General features: G+C 45.4%; 1 protein-coding gene across 1 annotated transcript in view; it reads right to left on the reverse strand.

The window, feature by feature from the left end:
- Window positions 1-13,480, reverse strand: part of VEPH1 (ventricular zone expressed PH domain containing 1) — a gene marked incomplete at both ends in the record, with an annotated part of 67,732 nt that overhangs the window by 9,767 nt on the left and 44,485 nt on the right. Inside the window, 3 exons of the mRNA XM_080349622.1 lie at window positions 4,129-4,246; window positions 9,114-9,248; window positions 12,462-12,601. Of these exons, the coding sequence (XP_080205748.1) occupies window positions 4,129-4,246; window positions 9,114-9,248; window positions 12,462-12,601 (393 nt within the window). The remainder of the gene's footprint in view (window positions 1-4,128; window positions 4,247-9,113; window positions 9,249-12,461; window positions 12,602-13,480) is intronic.

The following is a 13,480-nucleotide window of genomic DNA, read 5'->3' on the forward strand; positions in this document are numbered from 1 at the left end:
GAACCAAACCCACATTTTAACAGTGTGGTGACACTACCTGAGCAACAACCTGGGCACGTCATGGGTTCTACTTCACTTGGCTTCTAAAAATCAGGCTTAGATATCTTCAGAAAAAATATACAACAGTGATACAGATCAAAGAGAAGGCATTTCTTTTATATAAGCATTATTGGACTAGATTCTTGGACTATTTGATAGAAGGTCAAACGAGGTGATCACATCATCTTTGTGTTTGAAATCACTGCGTGGTGCTCACATGGATGATGAGATATTTAGCTTGAAAAAAGAAGTTAAACGAATTGGAAGGTTATATTTACTATACATTTGTCATTTTTGTTCTCTGGCAGAACACACAATAAAGCTGAAAATATTACCCAAACTCAAAATGAAAAATTATTTACTATAATATCCATTGTTTCTTAAACTATCTTAATATAGAGATACTCACTAACTCCAAAATCAATTTAACCCTGAATAGTGCCCAATGATGTGTAAGTGCCCACTGGAATTATTATCTATCTTCCTTTCTCTGCAGAACTGCAATGCATCAAGCTTTAGGTAGTTTGGGTGCTGAATAAGAAGTAAAAAAGCCTCCAAAGTCTTCCAAGATGAACTCAAGACAGATAAACCCCAAAGCATTAAATCTTGCATTTGATGAAACAAAATCATCCACAAAAATCCAGTCCAATCATGAACCATCTCAATGATAATAAACTCCTCTTCGCTTGAAAGTGAGGAATGTGTGGGTGGCGAGCAGACAAAGATAAATGGCATTAACCTCAGGGAATATGGATTCGCTCTCATTAATCATCACTTTTGGTTTTGTTGAAAATCTGGAAAGGATGCATTATTGCATGCCACTTTTTGTAGTTTTCAAGCAAGCTTTATACTGGGATCTTTCAGTTCACTTGATAATCACCACTGCTAGCAAAAGATAAATGCATGCACAAGTTAATACGGTGTTGGCTATTCTGAGTGAATTGCTTTTTTTTAAACAAGGAATTCATTAAAAACCCCTCTCGTTTTACCCGAATCGTTGCCCATGGGCACAATGTCTCTGCTGCAGCCCACGGGGATTACTGCAATTTCTGTGTCAGCTTCCAGAGCGGGGAATGTGCTGCAATTCCCTCGCCAGCAACGAGTGGTTTTACTGATTTGTGTGTGTGTGCGAGAGCTTGGGGAGCCAACTGTCAATACGGGAGGAGATGTCGAAATGCGGCTCTCAAAGGGCAGCTCTTCCTAACAAGAGGCACACACTGCGCTTACCCAAATTCCAAAGGCTTTGTCGCTGAGCTCGAGTGTTGTAATTGAAACAAGTAAAGCAGTGTAACCTGGTTTTCCCGGCTCTGACCGCGCCGCACGGCGAGGGCACACGCGTGTGTCCCAACAGACGAGCGGCATTTGTGGGAACGCTCTTCCCCCTTGGCTCGGGAAATGAACAATTCGGGATGATTTAACAGCAGTTCTGGAAAAGTGTGGTTGTACATGCAATGCTTTGCCATCGGAAGAATGCATGAGAAAATACAATAAATGTAAAAAATCCAACTTTCTCTGGGTTAATTGCCACTTTGGGCTTACGCACAACTGCCTTTTTCCTCACCAACCCCCAAAATCCTCCCAGCTACATCCCAATAAACCACCATTGATCTGGCGTCCTAAGGCAAGGTCGAGCCTTTAAGACACGATCTTTTCCTAAGGCTGAAGGATAAGTGGCATCTTGCAACATGGCATCCAAAAAATGCACTGTTAACAACAGAAAAACACAAACAAACAAAGACAATAACAGAAGAAGAATTTGCCTCTGAAATCCTTTTTTTAAGAAGAATTTGGTTGCTAAACAGCATTGCTGAGAGGGAGAAATTACTTTCTTGTCTTTCAAAAGTATTTGAGATTTCAAACGCTCCGTCCCGCTGTGGAATGAAAAGATGTTTTCCAGCCTTTACATTTCTTACCGATTCGAGGAGGCCTCTGAATCCTTCTCTTTTGCATCAGGTCTTATAAACCCCAGCAGACCCGGGAGCGTCTCCCCCTCTGGTTCGACCTCCACATCACCAACACTGGGCTGAATTTGTCATTCACCTGCAGAGTTTTATCCCCCTGAGCTCTATCCTCCATCGTTCTTCCTTTCCTACACCTGAGCTTTCAATACTTCACTTTGAGGAGCAAATAATGATATCCACAATGTGCCTTTATTTTCCAAAATTGCTTTCAGCTGAGACAAAGGGAGTAATTGCTCATTAAAAAGGACAGTTACAGGCCAAAAATCTTCTGTGCCCAGTCCCCACCCCGTTCCTGACCATCCCAAAGGCATCCCTGAACTCTCAGCCCTGGCTCTAGAACAAAGGGTAGCTGGTGATTCCATAGATGCTGATGTTTATTAGAGTCTCCTCTCTCCTCCCTGGGCTATGGCATTTTATCCCATTAGGCTTTAGTTGACATCACAGGGATACAAGCTAGAGAAAAGGTAACTCCAACAATAAATAGTTGTTTTTCACTCCTAGAAAATGCAGAATGATTAACAAGGGCCTAGATAAGTACCAGCACACAGGAATTAAAGTCTAATTCATGCTGGGCGAGCTCAACAAGGGCAGCCCCCCCTTGCCTGGCTGGCCGAGGGCTCCTGCACGTCTCGACGTAAGGCACATTTTGGCACTTTTTAGGAGGTTTGAAGACATTACACTTTTCTGTTGAGCCCAGTGAGTAAACAGAGAGCTGTATTTACACACCCAAGGACGGGGGACTGGCACACGCACTTTTGTCATCGCAGCCTTTTCCAGCAGCTGGGGGAAATGGTGAACCCTTGAGAGATGCGACCTCCTCCCTCCTCTCTGGGGGACATCGTGACACCAGATGTACAGCCTACAACCCTGCAATGGGATTTTTCACCAGCCTGAAGCAAGGATGGATGAGCAAGGGGGGTAGCATTACACTCCTGCTTCCCAAGGACCAGTGGCCTCGGGCAAAGATCCGGTTGTCCCGACTTGAGATGTTGTCTCAAGTGCTCTGCAAACTGACTCAAGAGCCTCTTGTGAGCGGTACAGACGGTCCCCACTTGCGCAAGCTCTTCTTGTGCCAACCCAAGAGCTCGCTAAGAACTGCTGCCTGGTGTTGCAGCCTGTGATTGCTGTTTGCCTGGTGTTTAGACCCATTTGAAGATACCAGCTCCATACTGGTTGTACTGGTGGGGTCTGGATCCCAGACCCAACCGCACGCTCCTGGCAGCTGGAGCTGTGCCACATGGACCTCCCGCACCACGTCCTGCTCCAGCCCTTCTGAGACCTCTCCCTGGAGGACACACTGCTTTGGCAGGAGAGCGACAGGGGAGCAAGGTCCCAGTTGTCTTCTGGTGTCTCCAGACTGGTGGAATCAGCCAAACCCACGGCATCAACAAGGAAATGGTGCCACACGTCATCCCCACCTTCATCTGGCCTGATGGCTCTAATACACCTGCCCTGTCAGCATAATCAATAACCAATAGCTTCCTACAAACACCCCCCTTTTTAGAGGAGTTAAGTGTCTTCAAAAACTCCGAACAAAGCTATTTGATGAAGGTTTGAAATTTTAAGCAAAAGACTCGTTTTCTTTGTAGCTTGACACATATCTATCACTGATGTGTTGGACAAACCACAGCAAGACCACTGTACCGAGATGAAATTTCAGCCCAAAGCGTGATTTCTTTTAGGGTCGTTGAGTCCCATGAGAGTTGTGGAAGGAGGAAGATGCTCAGACACCCACAAAATGAGCTGGGCCACTCTTGCAAGACTTACTAAACTCAGGGCTGATGAAATATAAGGAGATGCTAGCTGTTAAATTAAATAGCTGAAACAGCCAATTATTCAAAGGCTTGGCCAAAATATTCGGAATTCTTGGCCAGTATTGTGCAGGCTTTTACAAAGTGGCAAGAAAACCTCTAAGAAAAAGGCCATTCCTTGGGATTGCAGTGCACAGATCTAAACCACATGGGTATCAGAAGGCTTCAGAAAGGTCACCAGAATCTTCTACCTGGCAAAAAGTGTATTTTCCACTCACCTTGTTTTCCATAATGAAATAGCTGAAGTATTACGGGTGCTGCTAAGCAGTACTATGGATCCAATCCCCCACAGCCCCACCACCGCGCAGCCCGCTCACCCGTCGCCTTTTCGGGGTTGTTGCACATGAAGCACTGCCACGCTCCCGCTGCCTCGCTGTACCCGAACAGATCAAAGAACCTCACTTCTTCCAGGTGCATCTGCACGTGGTCCAGCTCCTGGGCCGAGAACGAGAAAAGAAAATCAAACTCGGGAGGTGAACCACTGCACGGTTAGCAGCTCGGAACCCAAAATCACAGACTTCGCAGCGGGTGCCAGCGGGTGTGCTCTTGCACACGTCCCCTGGGGGCAAACAACCTGCCAGGGGAACGGTGCTAAAGACGTATCTCCCTTTCTAGTGGCTAATAGATAAATAAAAATAAATAAATAAGTATATATATAACATGTCTGTAAAATGCAGAGAACTGGTCTGGGACTTTTTGCCCCTCCAACACCGCACTCAGCCGTCACAGAATCACAGAATGGACTGGGTTGGAAAAGCCCTCACAGATCACCAAGTCCAACCCTTGGTCCAACTCCAGCCCATTGACTAGATCATGGCACTAAGTGCCATGTCCAAGCTCAGTTTAAAAACCTCCAGGGCCGGTGAGTCCAGCACCTCCCTGGGCAGCCATTCCAATGCCTGACCACTCTCTCTGCACAGAATTGCTTTCTAATCTCCAGCCTAAATGTCCCCTGGCAGAGTTGAAGCCCATGGCCCCTTGTCCTATTGCTGATGCCTGGGAGAAGAGCCCAATCCCCACCTGGCTAGAACTGCCCTTCAGGTAGTTCTAGAGAGTGCTGAGCTCAGCTCTGAGCCTCCTCTTCTCCAGACTAACCAAGCCCAGCTCCCTCAGCCTCTCCCCATAGGGCTTGTGCTCAAGTCCCTTCCCCAGTCTTGTTGCTCTTCTCAGTCCTGCCCAGCACATCTCCCACCAACCAAACTTTTATTACTTCCAGCCCTCTCCCAGGATGTTTTTCAATGAGGGGTGAGGGTCCACTGGATCTTCCTTTTTCCTTCTTTCCTTTTTAAAGAAAGAACAGAGGCTCTGAACCCAGCCCCCTGGGAGAAGCACAAAGACACATGTTTAGTATGAACGTTAATATGAACATTTCCAAAACCCCAGCAACAACAAGATGGATTTAGCTCACACAAAACACACCCAGGTAAATGTGATGTTGCTCTGCCCATGATCAGCAAGGGAAATAAGGACTACGCATCTGAAAAGTAAACTGAACATCTGACTTGATCAAAGAAACCTCCAGAAAGTATATTTGCCGCTTCAAGTACGGGAAAAGGTGGAGGAGTTTCCTTTTGAGGTAATTAATAACACTCTATAATTCAGTGTATTTTAAAACCCGTTATTTAGTTTTAAAACACAGTGTGATCTCATAATTAAACAAATGGTGTTAAATAACAGCAACCAAGTTACTGCAAACAGAACGAGAATTACCAGGACCACTCAGAAAATACTCCTATTTATTCGCAGGTCTGCAGCAGCCCAAAGAAAACACCAATTTATGCAGTTGGTGGGGAAAATCCCATCCCTTGCCAGGGCCACGAGCTCAGCACACTGACCAAGGCTCTGCGCAGGATGGAGTTGTCCAATTCGGGCCAGTTTCGCTGGTATGGAGTCTCTCCTTCCCAGCCCCTTTCAACCCCAAAAAACGCTGTTTTCACAACATCAAAACTACAACAAAAGCTGAATTTTAACCAGACACGAGGCTCTTGGGTGTCCCCACCCTCTCCATGCTGGAGACCATCTCCTGATGGATTTTTGGCTGTCCAAAGGAAGGATGGGAAGGCAGCTCGGGGAGCACTGCACATCACCTGAGCCGTGGGGAGCTCCAAAAACCGGCTGATACTGGGGAGCACAGGTAGAACTTGATTATTTTGCTCTGTAACTGCTCTTCATACATCGCTAAAGTTCTAATGTTTTTCCCCAAAAGGGGATTCAGTACATTGGAGGAATCGAGCTGGCTGTGCTGTGGACCAGGAGTGCTGCGCAGGGACACGGGTTAGTGCCAGGGTCGGGTTAATGGTTGGACTCAATCTTGAGGGTCTCTTGCAACAAAACGATTCTGTGATTCTCTCCCTGTCTCTCGCTGGTCCGTGTGTAGTGGATCACATTGAACAGAAAGCCCAGGAGCTTCTCCACCCTGTACAAAAACCTTTTAGTGGCTGCAATGAGCCAACTCCAGACTGAAAAGGAACAAATATCACTGAAATATCAATGCAGCAATCTTTCTTTTCCACTCTGTACTCTGGTACGCTTGAAATAATCTGCAATAAGCCACGTATTTCAGGAAGAGGAGCACGGGGAAAAAGCCTAATTAGAGAGGAGAGATTTATCTCATCCCCATGCGCCATCGTCTCAAAACCTCAGTGACTCCATTGTGAGGTGGTGGCGCTTCTTTCTGCTCCGTAAACTGAGATCGCAAACAAAGGAAAGGGAAGAACAGAACTAACAATGGCTCAAAAATGTTAATTATTCTCTTGCAATGCCGCTCAACAAAAGACCCTCTGAAGGCATCACGTGGGGCTCGTAAAGTAGTCACCATCTCACTCTTCTGACACAGCGTGAGTCAACACAAAGAATTCAGCACCGAGCTCAACACCAGCTCAGTTTTTGTAATGTGGCCCCTGTGCGCTTTGATAAAGAACGATGAAGCAACCGAACGGAAATCTGCGAGGACGTACATCTGGAAGCGCTTTACTTCTGGCACGTCTCGAGCTGTGTTGGATAAATATTATTTGTGGCACGAACGGGCTGCCCAGTGAAACACGACATGAGCTCTGTGAGCCAGGTATTCGCTGCAATTCCTTGCACACGCGGACCGGGCCAAGTGCAGAAATTGCTTACGGGGATGTCAATCTGAAAAATACTTCTCAGAATTTACTCTGGAATAAACCATTGATGTCATAGATTTTTTTTTTCCCCCCAGCTTTGCAAAATAGTTTAGAATAAAAAGTCGAAGTTTGTTATTTTCTGGATTAGCCACAGGGTCACAGGGCAAAACGTGGATTGCAGTGATGCAGGATGGACTCTGCTGTGGTTCCTTCGGACCTTCCCCACATCCTCACAGCACAGAAACCCCTCAGTTCTGATCCAGCATTCAGACGATGCAGAACAAATGTAAAATATCATACAGGGTGTTGATGCTGCATTTATATGCACAGATTTCAAAATACTTCGAATTACAAGCGCTACGCTTATTGAAACAACCACACAATGCTAATGTGATTTCCTGCACTACCAGAAGAGGAATACAAGTAACAACTACCATAATTTTGTCAAATCTTTTGCAATATTCGAAGTACCATTAGCAATGGGAAGAACTTCTGAAAAAACAAATTCATATTACTACAGAAGCTTAAACTGACAAGTGAAGTAAGGACTAGGACTAGGTCTTGCTCCCAGAAAATGAGACTTTTCTCAGTAAACTGAGTGAGAATTGCAATAGAAACAGATTCTGTACTAATTAGCTAAACCCAAACTGAGAATGTAAACCCAGCAGCACACTGTGGAGACTGAGCCTGAATATTCAAGTCTTTTACCGTTTCAGATGTGTTACATCTGCCTGTCTTTGGCCTCCAAAGGTTCACAGGCAGTCCACAGTTCCTGGAGTTTCCAAACTTCCATTCACAGCTTAATTCATTAAATCAGTGAAAATCAATGTCCCACTTTCCAGCTCCACTATTTGGGAACTCGGAGATAGGGTTACTGTCATGGAGTGATGAAACCTCCCAAAATAGGGCAAACGCTCGTATCTGAGCATTAGCAGGATTATGCAACCGATGCGCCGGAGACTAATCACGTTTCTAGGGTGTTGGACACGTTTTGTAGACTTTGTGTGCATGATGTCTAATCCTACCACTCTTCCCTAAGCTCGTTATTCACCCCAAACTCCTTTACACTCCTCCAGCTCCGACTTTCGACGAGTAGATCTTGGCACGGTCTCAAGTTAAGCCAGTATTGAACAGCAAAGCAGTTCTAATGCCTTCAGATGAGTCAGGCTGGGATTTCGATAGCATTTAAAATACTTAGTGCCGGCTTCACTGTGTCTTAAGTAAAACTGGGCCATAAGCTGGGTCTCGGATGTGAGGATCCCCTAGTCCTCTTACATACACAGCAGGAGTCTCCACTTCAGTGCAGTATTATCTTGGGGTTTCAGTAGGTGTTGCTAACAAAACTCCTGTTTTTAAATCAGCCATAACCTTAGTAAATTAATCTGATTCAGTCAGACATCTTCATGCGTACAATATTCCAAGAGAGAATGTTTTAAAATCATGTTTGACAATTCATTTCATCCCATTGAGCTGGATGGAGATGTTCAGGAATAAATAGATATTTGTTTTACAATCCTACAGCGTCCTTTTCCAAGGAGCCCGATTAATAGCTTTGAAACAGCATTTGCTGAAATCCCGGAGACAGTAAACAGCTTTGAAAGAGTAATCTTCTAAAGGGATGGGGGTAGCTAATGGTGTATGTGCAAATGATCATTTCCATAAAATCCAAGCCTGTGTTTAACTAGGTGAATTTCCAAGTGGCTGCCAAACAGCCCATAGTGACAGCTAATCTGAATCTAGAGTTGGAAACCGCGAGCAGGGAAAAATCCATACGTAGCATCATTAGTTTCCATCACACCAGGAACCATCCAATGTGAAGCGTGTAGGAGAGGCTGGAGAACAAGCCTGGAGACCTTTTGAAGCACGGAACAAAATGACACCGCGGACCTTCTGCAGAGGTTGAAAATATAATGGCTGGTCAACACTTTTCAACATCACCACAAGCCGAGTGTTCATGGCAAAGGGAGGTCAGAGGCACGGGCTGTGGATTGTGATCTGGCCATAGAGGAGGGAAGACTTGGGAAGATGCCAGAACTAAGGCAAAAAAGGGGAAGGGGCAGGGAAAGGGGTTTGTTTTTCAGTGTGGCCACAGCAAAGAATTGCTGTAGCGATTGTAAAGGTCTTTGTACAGCTGTTCTAAATGTCAGGGGGAAGTTTTCTGCTATTTATTTTTCTGAGAAAGAAAAAAAGCTTACCTTTTGGTGTGGAAACGTAGACTGGATCATGGCGGTTTCAAAACTGTGCGTCCCCTTGAGCTGTGTCTTCTCCCACAGGGCCTTGAGGGCTTGCACAGAACTGCTCTGGATGGACAAAGGTTCTGCAAACAAGCTCTGAAGGAAATGTTGAAAACAGGGTGTCAAGCATCTTGTACTTGGCCATCAACAAAGATCATCTTGTTCTCCGAGTGGGGCAGCCACGCGTGGAGCCAAGGATTAGCTCATTTCTTTGTAAGGAATTATGATGGATCAATATGTGCGCAGTTAGACAAATCCTCAAATATTTCATTTCCTTTGGGTCTTTTTCATTGTACGTGTCTTTAAGTTTTGTGGCTCACTGAAGTTTATCTTTCAACTACGACTACACGCAGCAGCTGGCGTGTCATTTTTGCATTGAAATGCTAGTTTATCAAAACACTCGCAGCACTGAGCCAGGTGCGCATCTCAGCGACACGTGTTTTTTGGAAAGAACAGGTAATTTACCAGTTAACACGAAAGACGCTTGGCACCGCTGCAGGCTTATGTGTGGTTATCTGGCCCGACTGCAGCTCCTGGTCCTGGCGTGGGGGACAATAACTGTGCATAACTGTGTTTGTGGCTGCACTGAACAGGCAGCGGGATGAAAAAGCCTCCAGAGAACATGGTCAATGCAGATTTTGCTGGTGGGGTACCAGAATATTCATCCCCTGAACCTTCACAAACCAAGATGAACCTGTTGGGTGCTCTGGCCCCCAGCGCTCCCTGTTTCAAAGGACAGCAAGGATACAACCTTATCCTGCCTTGAATTATTCTAATATTTCAACAGCATTAAGCTCTTCACTGTATAAACCGCACACAAAGTCAGTGCTACAAGAGCACTGCTGCAGCTGAGAGCACCCGGCACTTCTGCCTCTACTAGATCTGCTCCATGATCTTGGAATTAAAAAATGCATTTGCACACAGGAGCCAAGCTGAGAGCGCGCGAGCAAACGCCACTTTCCATATTTTAAGTATTTGATTTCGCAATGTGAACAATGTCCTTTTTAACGTAGGATTCCTGGATGGATGTTCCTTCTCTTTCTGCATAGAAACCCCAGGATCCTAATCCCAGTGTCTGGCACCCAGCGCACACACTTCAAGACGCACCCAGCAATTTTATTGTGGCCGAGGCAATGCATTTTTTCCAGCTAAGCTGTCAGGATGGCGGGATCATTTTGTCCCAATTAAAAGGGAGAAGCAATCAGCTCCAGGCGGCCACCTGGCACAAGAAAACAGCAGCCCAATTAGCTGGTGTTCGGCTAATTAATGAGCGATGTGAGGGAAGGTGTTAGGAAGGGATAGGTCGGGCAGCCCCTTCCTCGCTGGTGACACTGTCCCGCCTGATGAAGAAAATTAAATCATATAGCATTAGAGGATTATTTTAATGAATCTGTGAAACTAAAGCACCCTGTCTATCAAAGATGGTTGGACTCAATGATCCTGACGGTCTCTTCAAAATGATTCTATGAAATAAGCTCTCTAACATCACCTCTTATTCTAATTTTGCTACTTTTGGTAATCATTGCTTAACTATAAGATGATTTCTCAGGTCTCAGCTGACATACGTTTCTCTTCCTGCTGTCCTGCACTAATCACAGAATGGACTGGGTTGGAAAAGCCCTCAGAGATCATCAAGTCCAACCCTTGGTCCAACTTCAGTCCATTGACTAGATCATGGCACCATGTCCAATCTCAGTTTAATTTGCTGTTTCACAACTTCTGTCCAAGGGCTTCGAAACATGGTGAAACTATTCACTAATATTTTAAAAATTCAATAGAAATTAGGGTTGTGAAGTTCAGGATCCGCTCTGGAGACCCGAGAGAAAACGTCTCTCTTCTCGCTCCTACTTTTGCGGAATGCAACGTCAAACAGAACACGGAGCCATTGGCACAAAATGAATACAACCACAGCAACTGCTATTGGAATCCTCAGAAACTGTATGTTAGCAGCCTGTCTGTGAATCTGTGATGGATCTGCTGAAAACGACATTTTTATCACCAGCCTTCCATTTAACTTATTATTAACACATTATAAATACATTTTATGTCAAATGTATCTCTTGTACAATTTCACAGGTTTCAATAACATTATCCCACGGCTGGATTTAGTGCCCTGTATTTAACTTAACAATGGATATATATCCAGTACTTAAAAGCCTTAAGATTTTGAAGAAAAGAGAGAACATACGTGACGTATATTAAACACCATCCTATGCGCAGCACGCTCTAATGCTTGGTGCAGCACAACATTAAGCTTTTTTCCCATTAAAAAACCATTTTAAGTGCTGTGTTTACATCATATTTGCAAAGATATAAACTAAATAGCATTACTTCGAGCCTGGCCCCGGCCACGCGGGGGGATTCATATTCAGAGTAATGCGGGAAGGGGTTAAAGGGAGAGGTTTGTCAATGGAAAACATCTCAGGAAAAGGCAAGGCACCCAGGAATAAAGGTGGATCAGTGATTAAATTGTCAGTGCGGCTGATTCAAACCACAAACCACAGGCCAAACAGAGGTGGTTGTGTTAAAATCCATGGCAGGGGTTGGGGGGGAGCGAGTTGTGGCGGCTCTGCCACCCCCTCCTCTGCTGCTGCTCCTCCTTTTTGCTTCTTAGTGCTTTTGTCTGTATTTTCCAACATCTGTTTTTCTCTCATCAGGAAGAAAATGATGCGTTTGTACCACAATTCATTTATTCTCTCAAGGTCCTGTTGAAATTCTGAGGTTGCGTTAGGGTGGGATGAACTGCAGCGGCTGGCTCTACAGGTTAAGAAAGTGAACCGTGCTATTGTAACACAAAACCATCTGTTTCATCTTGAAGTGTGAATGCAGGGACGTCTCTTACCATTTCATATGCTTCGTAACCTATTACAAAATCCCATATACATCCAAACACCGGGCTGTATTTGGAAATGGTATTAAACGAGAGAAAATAACTGTAGGGTTGGTAGGAGAACAGCACTGATCAGATTTGCAAATCCTGCTCCAAACTTCTGCAGCAAAGAACCCTGGGGAGTGCTGGAAACTGTAAGTTTTGCCTGAATGAGGACAACAAGGTTTGGTCCCACTTTTTTTCCTCACCCTAGACTTTTTAATCTCTTCAGATCGTCTGAATTTGTTGTATTTAATAGAAACATAAAAACTTACAGACTGCAAAATCACTTCAACCTACTGGAATGAGTTTCTGAGAAATTACAAGGGCCGCAAAGCGCTGTGGATTGGAAGCGTATTTAAAGAGATTAACTATTAAAACATTTTCACCAAGTACAAAGTTACCCATACAGAGGTGCCACGAACCCGTATCGCACACACCTGCTGGAACAGGAACATGATGTGGATCCAGAGCGGAGGCTGCCGGCTGACCAGCGTGAAACTGGATTTACTGTACAGGCAGTAATGGCCCTTCAGGGGACAGCTGAAGAACAGCTTCGCTACGCAACTTCTGACAGTATCTAGAAATAAACACACATAATATTAAAATCAACTAATTAAAAAAAAAGATGGAAATGTAACTGTCTGTTACCGGCATACAGGGAATAAACCAGTGCGTGGGCATGGGCTGGGTCAACTCCTGGGTGTTCAGAAGGGCGTTGCTGTGCCTGCGCCCTTAAATTAAACACAAGCCATCTGACAGTACTGGATAAATTTGGTCCCCAGAGGTTTAAACCTTGCGTGGGAATCATTGACTCCCAAACATAAAAGGTGCACGGCAGCCCCCAGTCAGGCTGTTTATCCTCCTCGTGCTTTCTCACGCATTTGGTACCGTCGTTTAGCTTATCAAACCAGACAGACCTGTCAAAACTGTGCATCGCTTACGCTTATTTAAAGCGTTTGTTGGAAAAAACATCCCATGTTAAGAGCGAGCCATATGGGGGCCTGACATCCGTGGGATCCTCGCCAAGAGCTCGCGCAGCCGAACGCTGGTGTCTGCAGGGATGCAGGAGAGCGAGAGCGGAACCGGCTCCTCCGGCCGCTGGTGGTGCCCATGGTGCTTCCCCTCTTTCTGTGGATCCTCCAGGAGCCAAAAGCTGCATAAATCCATTTACTGTGCATGTAGCACGTTTGCTGTACAGGCCATCTTACTAATTGGGCATCAGAAGCACCACGGAGCTCAGGTCTGCCCAAACTTGCCTGTGCAGGGATGCTCCAGGTCCCACCAACTCTTACCAAGCATGCAGAGCACAACCCTGCTGGGCATGCCTGCTTGTTACACACCGAGCCACGGAGCCACAGCTTTTTCAGCCATTCCCCGCAGCAAAAAAACACATAGGGAGGAGGAAAAGGTGTGAAGCTCCAGGTCCAACCGGACAAGAGATGGCAAACGCTTTCAC

Source organism: Nesoenas mayeri (genome assembly GCF_963082525.1).
Source record: "Nesoenas mayeri genome assembly, chromosome: 9".
NCBI classification, from domain to species: Eukaryota; Metazoa; Chordata; class Aves; order Columbiformes; family Columbidae; genus Nesoenas; species Nesoenas mayeri.